This window comes from Cydia pomonella, chromosome 2 (assembly GCF_033807575.1).
Source record: "Cydia pomonella isolate Wapato2018A chromosome 2, ilCydPomo1, whole genome shotgun sequence".
NCBI lineage: Eukaryota > Metazoa > Arthropoda > Insecta > Lepidoptera > Tortricidae > Cydia > Cydia pomonella.
In genome coordinates this window covers 21881495-21891301 of record NC_084704.1, presented here as the reverse complement: position 1 = coordinate 21891301, position 9807 = coordinate 21881495, and the positions used below count along the sequence as shown (strand labels likewise).

At 36.5% G+C, this 9807-nt stretch overlaps 1 protein-coding gene across 1 annotated transcript in view; it reads left to right on the top strand.

Annotated features, from left to right (window-relative positions):
* Positions 1 to 457: 457 nt before the first annotated feature.
* Positions 458 to 9807, top strand: part of LOC133534637 (cadherin-23) — a 43085-nt gene continuing 33735 nt past the window's right edge. The window contains exons 1-9 of the mRNA XM_061873851.1: positions 458 to 1052; positions 3708 to 3859; positions 4007 to 4225; positions 4847 to 5138; positions 5786 to 5958; positions 6576 to 6773; positions 7280 to 7473; positions 7577 to 7777; positions 8886 to 9163. Coding sequence (XP_061729835.1) covers positions 896 to 1052; positions 3708 to 3859; positions 4007 to 4225; positions 4847 to 5138; positions 5786 to 5958; positions 6576 to 6773; positions 7280 to 7473; positions 7577 to 7777; positions 8886 to 9163 — 1864 coding nt within the window. The 5' untranslated portion in view covers positions 458 to 895. The remainder of the gene's footprint in view (positions 1053 to 3707; positions 3860 to 4006; positions 4226 to 4846; positions 5139 to 5785; positions 5959 to 6575; positions 6774 to 7279; positions 7474 to 7576; positions 7778 to 8885; positions 9164 to 9807) is intronic.

Sequence of the window (9807 nt, the reverse complement as noted above, 5' to 3'; positions counted from 1 at the left end):
GTATGTTTTGGTATCTCCCTGACATGTCCCCTATTTATTTTAGTACATTAGGTACCTAACGAAATATTAAAGGTGTTGGAATAGTTTAATATTATTGCAACGCGCTAAACTTACACAACAATGAGACACGGCTGCTTAGCGAACACTGACACGCGCTAGTTCTCGCTAGATAACCCACATGATGAGAACCCAGAATCTCAGCGATTAATTCAGTCATCAGTGGTAAAAATATGCATAAGTATGCAAACAAAATACGGCATGTGTACTGTGCCATTCTGCGCTACTAAGTTAGTTCAGGAAGTTATAACCACTTAGGCACATCAAATATGTATAACTAACAAATAAATAATGTACCTATTCAAATTATCTTGCTTGTAGGTGTATTTGTTCTAAGAGAGTGACCTGGGAGAAATATTTCGGATAAATGCTTAAGATAGTCTCAGAGACTAATGAAACACTTCACGTTTTTAGAACAGGTGAGATGCAAGAACAACAGCGAACGATAATCATGATGAAATTAAATTGAAATCAAATGTAAAGTTAGAATGCCACTCAAGGCTGCTGTTCATCGCTGGAATCCTAGTAGCAGAACTGTTAGCTGTTAAGTGTTAATTACGTAACGCGAAACCGACCAATTCTGCGGTTTGATTCTTCCCGTCTTAATAAAAGGACGAAAAGTAACTCTCAAATGTACCTACTAACTAAAGCAAGTCTGTCTTTCGCAGGTAAGCATCGGCACGTAAAGCAGATTAAATCGGCGTGAGGTGTCAACCACTTTCTATCGCGGTCACGCGTCTTCCCACGGTACCTACACCGAGAAAAACAATAAAAAATGCACCTAATTAATATAAGAATAAGGATTCAATCAGTCAGATGATCGTCGAAAAACTCGATAATGCGGGATTACTCAAACCGAGTCAGGTTAAAATGCATTATTGCGGTTGGGCTGTCACTAGTCCTTGGGGTCTCAGCCAACCGACCTCCGAGGTTTGTCATAGAGGGCCAGTCGGAAATTGTGGTGAGACTCAAGGAGGGCGCTGATACTCCAGTAGGTAAGTGAAATTGACATATGGTAAAATTAGTCATAAAAAAAAATGTAAATATATTATTTTCCGTAATACGTTAACCATTAAGAGCCACGTCCGCCCCGAAACCTCGTTTTCATACAAAAAGTCCTCGTTTTCCTCTCTGGACTTTTTTAACATTATTAAAAATATTTTGACACAGCTAGTTGTATATTAATAACAGCTACGCCGCTATGCCCTATTTTCTCCCTAGTGCATATTTTCCTATCTGGATATTAAAAAATATTTTGAAACTGTTTCTTGTATATTAATCGCAGTTCTGCCGCTACCTATGTCCTTTTTTTTCTGTGAATATTTTAAAAGTTAGAAGCATTTTTTTTATAAAATCTGTTTTGGCTCCTAATGGTTACAGAAATAAATAAAAAAACAAAAACTCAAACATAGGAACATAGCTAATAGCTATTGTTAATATACGAGTACATTCAAAAAATATATATATATTATGTAAACTATATTTAACTATAGTATATTTATGTAAGTTTATTACCGTTAGTACATATTATTTATCGCTACATATATTGCTTAAGTTACTTATTCTGTTTGTTTATTGCCTGCACCTACTATTGTTTCTCTTTAGCTTGATGGTTGACTGGTAGAAAATGCCTTCAGGCATTAAGTTCGCCATTTGTATTTTATTTGTTATATTGTGCAATAAAGTTTAAAAAAATAAATTAGTATCGAGTACCTAACTTATTTAACAAAATAAAATAAATGGCATAACATAACTTTATGCTTTATAAACTAACAGCTAAAGAAAACCTAATATAGGTGTACCTATTGTTATTTCTTAGCGTAGTATTAATAGAGGTTTTATCTAGAGCTCACTCAATCAGGCACGGAAACATGCTTCTGTTGCCCTCATCAAAATTGAAAATGCACTCAAAAAGCACATACCTACGTCATGGCAATAAAAAAATCAATAAATTACCAGACGAACTTAGAAACGAAGAACTAGACTCTACGTTCATAAGACGTCTTAAGCAATTACTTATCCTAAAATGTTACTATAATACTATTACTGAGTATTTTTATGGCAATTTACTACTAATTCAAAACTCTAACTAATTGACATTTAACTAATTTAATTGTTATCATTCTAATTTCCTTAAATTTTATTTAATTATATCTTAACGATAAATCACCAATATTCTATATTTATTACAATAATTACAAATTGACTATTATTATATTTCCACTACAACTACCAATTTAAGCATATATTGTTTTGTATATGTTTTGTATAAATAGCTTGAAACTAGTTTTTAAGACAGTGCTACGCCCTTGCAGGGTGATTATGTACCAAATCATTATGTAACACCTTTTTTAACCATGGTTTTTTGGATAAAAATAAATAAATGAAATAAGGTTTAATTGTTTAGCTTTAGTATTTCATTTCATTTTGGTACTATTTCATAGTGCAATCTAGTCAAACTTTTCCCTTAATGCACATACAACAGCTATTGCAAACTTTTGATTGCTTCCAAGAAGTTTATGCAGTTTGTTGGCACGGATAGACACCCGGATATTGCATACATAGGGGGTAATGTAGAACGGTGTTACCAGGACAACAGCGGCCTAACAGAGGGAAACCCTGCACCCTCGCTGCGGATTATTGAACGCTAGTTATTAGTCATCAAGCATGAAACCATAGTGTTGATCCGGTCCTTTAATACCTTGCTGACTTAGGGACCTATTTAAGTAACTAAATGTACTCGTAATTATAGAACATATTACATGGAACATACATAATCTGGAATATTAAGAAATATGAATACTAGAGATGCCACGATTAGTGTCAAAACTTCGGTACAACAAGTGTATATTTTGAATCACATTTATTATGAAAACTGGTCGCATACAAAGGACAACGTTTGCTAAGATTTAAGTTTTGTTACTCATGTAGTTAGAGTCGAGCAAATCTAGCCCATGATAAAAAAATCATTTTAAAACAACAGTGCTTAATACATAAATAGGTACTCTTAATTTATAACTAAATATTTCCTGAGAACACATTTTAATAATTATTTAAATACCTATAATGGTTTGCGTGACACATTAATTGTGCAATTGAACTTCTTAGATTGATGTAATAGAAGTATTCGGCCCAATATAACACAATATTCGGCCGAGTACCGAATATTCCGTAAATTGCCGAATAGGATGAACACCGAATAGTTACGGAATATTCGTGGCATCTCTGATGAATATTGCTTTCTATTATATTCAATAGATAACCAACCCTAGGTAAGTTAGGTTTACTCTATTAACTTCAATGTAACCAATTTATATGTGGGTAGAGTCAGACCAAGCTAACCAAGCTAACTCTGCAGCGATTTTGATAGCAAAGTCATAATTTCTTAGAAGCTTGACGTTTAAAATAACACTTCCGCAGTCTGTGTTATCGAAATCACTACAGTGTTAACTTGGTCTGACTCTATATAAATATTATGTAACTTACTATATCTACACATTATAGACTGCAATAAACAAGTGAAATATTTTATTATTATCATTATACTATAATCCATATTATTATGGACTCTTAATTGTGGTACTCACCACCACTTAAGTAGATACTATTTACATATATGTTTAAATTAACCGTTATTATTTTAATTACAGGAAGTTTAATATATCGTCTCAGAGGCATTGACCCTGACGGAGATGAATTAAAATTTGGAATAAGAGATCAACTTGGTACTAATATTTTAAGAATAGAGGCCATTACAACCAACGAAGCTAATATTTATTTAGTTAAGGAATTAGATAGAGAGGTTTGTATTGGTTTTCAGTTTTATTATTTTATTTATTACCTAGAGAGCTCCAACAAAATAAATGATGTAACTTAACTAACGTAAAGTAGAAGAAATGTAAAGTCTAAGCAAAAATTTAATAGCTAAAGTAACCGTGTCTTTTTTTAGATACGTGATGAATATTCATTTGTGTTAACGCTTACGGACGGCCATTTAGGGGAAGGAAATTTCATCACTCAAAGCTTCTTGCTGTTAGTCGAGGACGTCAACGACAACGAACCCATCTTTAAACTGTATCCCTCCGCTATCACAGTTAAAGAAGATGCTTCTCCTGGCATACTCACAACAGTTGAAGCGACGGACCTCGATGAAGGAGCTTATGGACAAGTAAGTATTTACTTATATAAAACAACAGCCTAACTCACAACACATAACATGCATAACAGCTATAGATGTGTGCAAGTTACGGAGAATTTCCTAAAAGCTGCTAAGCGGAAACATGTAGTTAAGGGATTGTGACCTTCATGGGAAATATAGCCGGTCAAGCAAGTTTAATTCAAATTCTAACCCTTTGCGCCTACATGTTTTAAATTGGCCGCTTTTTTCTACTCACGGAAATACTTGCTGTCGCGCGATGCTTGACGTAGCGCTGGCATGGAAACTCGGCGAAAATGGACTCTACTTTAATTTGCTTCACTCGATTGATTAAAAATCTATTCTAGCGTTTTCAAATGGTTTAATCTTGACATGAAAATTAAGGCCTCGCTTAATTAAACTTGTATCCACGTCATAATTGTAAAAAAAAGTAAAGCCTACATGTCATATTGACAACCCCCGAGTCCCGACAGTTGTTGACGTTGTTGTGTGATGTCAGCTGATGTGTTGTAGTTTTGTTGAATTTGTTTTGCATTTCATTTCACTTTATGCTTGAAATTTACACTGTCTGCAATAATGAGCTAAACAGAAACATTTTACTGTAGTTCATCACTGGAACTTGGTTCATTTCAGGTGCTATACCATTTGCAAGAAGTAGATGGCGACGTTGACAATTTCGCTATACAAACTGTAAATGGCAAAGGCGTTATTCGTTTGACCAAGCAACTGGACTACGAGCGCAAGTCTCTATACCAACTGCGAGTGCTGGCTATCGACCGGGCCAACCAGGGCCGAGTGAACACTGGCACGGCCGCGATCCTGGTGAAGGTGCAGGACGTGGAAGATCAGCCGCCCGAGTTCGTGGTGGTCAGCCCTGTGACTAGGATTAGCGAAGATGCCGATGTCGGAACGTCGGTTTTACAAGGTTTACAGGATTTATTAACTGGTTTAAATTGATTATCAAAGTGTTAAATCTTTAGTCAACTTGACTCCAGTTTGAAGTCTGTAGAAGACAGTGATTTGGGCAGAAAGAAATAAGTACAGTGGAAAAGTAAAGTTATATAATAATTCAATAATGTTTTTTTTTACCTAAAATCAATGTTTTTGCTATAATCAAGAAATGGTTACATTAAAAATCATAAAAATATCAATTTCACAGATTAACTAACATTTCATAAAAAATATTTGTTTTTGTGTGTAAGATTTACGAAAAAGCTTATGCATCAGTGAAGGTAGAAAGGCACAAATGCTGACACAAGATAGCCGGATTACTAGAAAATTCGGATTACTAGAAGTTAGAGCAAAGCTGCTTATTATATTGATGTGTTTTTTAGTATGTTGAAGCAATACTATACTAATTATATTAATTCCAAGAAAATTGAAATGTTATCTGAATTTTAGATATTTATAAAGATATACAAGAGTGATAATGTAAGTGCACATAGTAAATTTGGGCATAGAATGATCACTTGCACCCCTATTAGTATATTTTCCTTATTAGTATAGTAGCCATAGTAGTATATTTTCAGGGTTATTGATACTCAACATTCAACATTGGTATATGTTTTCTAGTGCATGCCATTGATGGAGATAGAGGCATCAACAACCGCATCTCGTACAGCATCATATCAGGTGGCGAGAAACACTTTGATATTGACAGTAGTTCCGGCATTGTATATACAGTCAGCCAGCTTGACAGAGAAGATCCGAGAAATAGTAATGGAGCTTACATCCTGGAGATATTGGTAATTTATTCTACTACAGTGTCATATAATGATTTAAATTTTCTTGATTTTATGAGTATGAATCATGCTTTCAAGTAATTATTTCTCCATGTGTGTATCTAATATATTTGAATTTGTTTATTCACACATTTATTTTTCTATTGAGGATTGTTGTATATGAATAGAATCTAATTGATTTAGTGTGACTTATATTTGAATAGTATTTTATACAATCATGAAATAATAGAGAGCTTTTCAGTTGAGTACCATGTTTAGGTAACAAAGCTTGATGAGTTTCGATGGTAGCGAGGCAGCACATTTAAAGTTGATTACAACATATCAAAATGAATATTATTGTTGAGTTGGGAGCCCATACATGAAAAGTACGCAATTATAGTGAACAAGAACAAAAAAGTTTTTAAACTACGAAATGCCTCATGGAATTAATAAAAAATGGTAAATGATGTAGCCTGTGGTAGACATAGGATTTATGATGTCTGATAATAACATTATTCTTTAATATAGTAGCATCCTTAATGCACTTAAATTAGTCACGGCATTTGATCATGATGACAAGTAACAAAGTTCACTGTTTGTCTATAAAAAGTTAACTTTGATTTATTCATTTCTTCCAATAGGCTACAGAAGAATCCCGTATGGTATCGCCCATGCCGAGCGCCACGACCGAGGTCACGGTCATCGTCACCGACGTGAACGACGAGACGCCACAGTTCCGCAGCGAGAAGTATGTGGGCGAAGTGCTGGAGAACGCACAACAGAACACGCCCATCACCTTCCTGCAGGATGCCGTGCCTGAAGTCTTTGATTATGATCAGGTAGTTAAAATATACTGAAAGCTAACATCATTGAAGTTATTCTAGTTATAATAGAATAAGTTCAAAGGTATATGTGAGACTATAGCCCAAAATGGGACGAAGCTTGTACAATGAGAAGAGGCACTATTTCCAGTTCCATCACTGAAATATATGTCGACTGAAGATGATCGTTTGGAAAAAATATCGTAGGCAGCTACGAGTGCCGCGAAACCGCGACGATATATTTGGTATTTTGCGGGCGTATGTTATATGCTACATTAATTTTGATATGGTAGATCCTTTAATTTAACCCGTTAATGGTCCAGAAAAAAAAATACACGATTTAGGCCTCATCGCTTCTTTTGAGTCCTAAAATTTCTGCACAAGAAAAAAAAAGATGATGGGTGTTTGTTGTATACGTAATATCTAAAGGGTTAACTGTAAAAAATCACTATTAGACAATAATTTTATTTAGAACAAGATCAAATATTCAGCAAAAATTCAGGTATATGTAATGTACTTTCCAGGGTAAAAACGGCACTTTCGAGTTATTCTTACAAGGTGATAATGGCGTGTTCGACGTCACACCCTTCAAAGGAATCAACGAGGCTTCTTTCCTGATTCGAGTGAATGACCCATCTTCCTTAGACTATGAGAAAGTTACTGTAATGAACTTCAGCCTTATAGCCAAAGAGATTGTTTCTAACAACCCTAAGATCAGGTATGTTATGACAGTTTGTGTACTACTCTTGTGTATTGTCTAGTTATTGATTTTTTACAGGAAAATAATGCAAGATAAATTGTACCTACTATGTTTATTTCAGCGTGGTTCCTATAACGGTTCACATAAAGGACGAGAACGATAACTTCCCCGAGTTTACCGAATCCTTGTACACGGTGTCGATCCCCGAGAACTGCGGTGCGGGTACCACCGTGGCGTGGGTGCGCGCACTTGACCAGGATTCGGACAACTATGGCACCAGGGGCATACGGTACACTGGGCTTGGAGGCAGTATCGCGAGTCTGTTAGTATTTATGTACCGTTTATATAATTATTAATATCGACCATACATTTTGCTGGCCACCCTGTAATCCATATTTGTTGCTGTGGGCGATTCGCAGCTTACATCTATCGGCCGCAGACCGACATTCTGTGCTCACGTAATTCTTACTAAGTGGCCTACATGCATGGCCCTGGCAATTTGGTTTATGATGTGATAAAAATACTTAATAATACTTCTTTCCACACCAACAATACCTGTTTTGTATTTGTACCTAATAGCAAAGAGAATTTGAAATAGAGGTGGATTGTCGAAGTAAACTTTGTAGCCGCAGTAAATTTACTGCCATCTTTCGGCACATGGTGAAAACTTTTAGAACGCCATATGACTTTGATAATTTTTCTTTCATTGATATGTGTTCTTCTTCTTCTTCTTTAGCCCTTCTCTACCCTTTGGGTGTAGGCCTCCTTCATTTTATGCCACTCGTCACGGTTCTGTGCGACCTGGAGCCACTTCTTCCCCGCAGTCCTTTTGATGTCGTCGTCCCAACGCATCTGGGGTCTACTTTGAGGACGTTCCTCCCCCCATGGTCGCCACTCCAGTAGACGTTTGCTCCACGAATCGGTTTTTCGTGCTATATGACCGGCCCATTCCCACTTCAGTCTGGCTACGCGTTTTACAACATCGGTGACCTTGCTCTTCTGTCTCAGCCACTCATTCGTTTTACGGTCTCTCAATGTGATCCCAACCAGTTTTCTCTCTAGCGCCCGTTGGACAACGCTTAACTTATGTAGTATGTCCTTGGTGAAGACCCAGGTTTCGGCTCCATAAGTGAGAACTGGCAGGATACATTGGTCAAATATGCGGGCTTTTTGTTCGGCTTTAAATTTCATTTTGAAGGCAAACTCTAAATTCGAATAGGCTGTCCAGGCTATATGATATGTGTAAAATTTGTTATTTAATTAGAGCATTATAAAGGCCAAAGGTATTAAGGCATATTTTCGAGCGATGGCAGTTAATTTACTGCGGCTACAAAGTTTACTCTGACAATCCACCTCTTTTTCAAATTCGCAAAATATCTATCTCATTCTACAACGACAAAAACACTTGATTATAATCAAAATCATTTCAGATTAAGTCTCAACCCAATATCTGGCGTGATAACCGTCAAGCAAGCCGGAGGCGACAGCTTCGACCGCGAGCTCGTGTCGCGGCACTACCTCACCGTGGAAGCGCGCGACGACCTCGGCAAGGGCAACCGGAACACTGCACAACTCATCGTGATTATAGAGGATGTCAATGACAACGCGCCTATGTTCCTGGCTAATAAATATGAGGCCAGGCTACTTGAGAATGAGCGTCAGTTTGAAAACCCGTTGGTGCTTGAAGCTAGAGATATTGATTTGAATGGTAAGTTGTGGTTTGTGGTTTATCATGGTCGAGGTGCGTGACAAAAATTAAACACCACAGTCAACAACTCAACATAGGTGTTAACGACAACGCACGCATGTTCTTGGTTAATAGTTTTTTTTTTTTAATAAAGATTGTGATCGAATTAAAAAAATCCACTGGTTTTGAAATTTAAGCGCGCGGTTGTTTTATGCAATAAACGCAGCGTTAAATGCAATTCGTTTGCCGCACACCCATTCTACATGAGACAATCTAATGCCACTACATTGTTTTAAGTGGTGAACGCAGCCGACAGTCCGCTGCCAGCGGTAAGCTCATTGTCATTTCTCCTACATTCCGTTGACGCATGCTTTCAACGCTGCGTTTATTGCATAAAACAACCGCTCGCTTTAGGAACATTCAACAGGGTTAGTTCTATTCTGTCTCACGTTTGAAGTAAAACCTTTGTAAAGGTACCCGCTACGGCTGGTGCATCGTCCAAGTCATAGTCAAAATAAATAGTTAGAATAGTCATAGATTAAAAAAACACCGCCTCAATACCTATTCCAACTAACAAGTATGAGGCTATGCGGATTGAACATGAACGCAGTTTCGGCACTATAATTTTTAAAACTATATTATGAATTAAAACATACATAACAGTA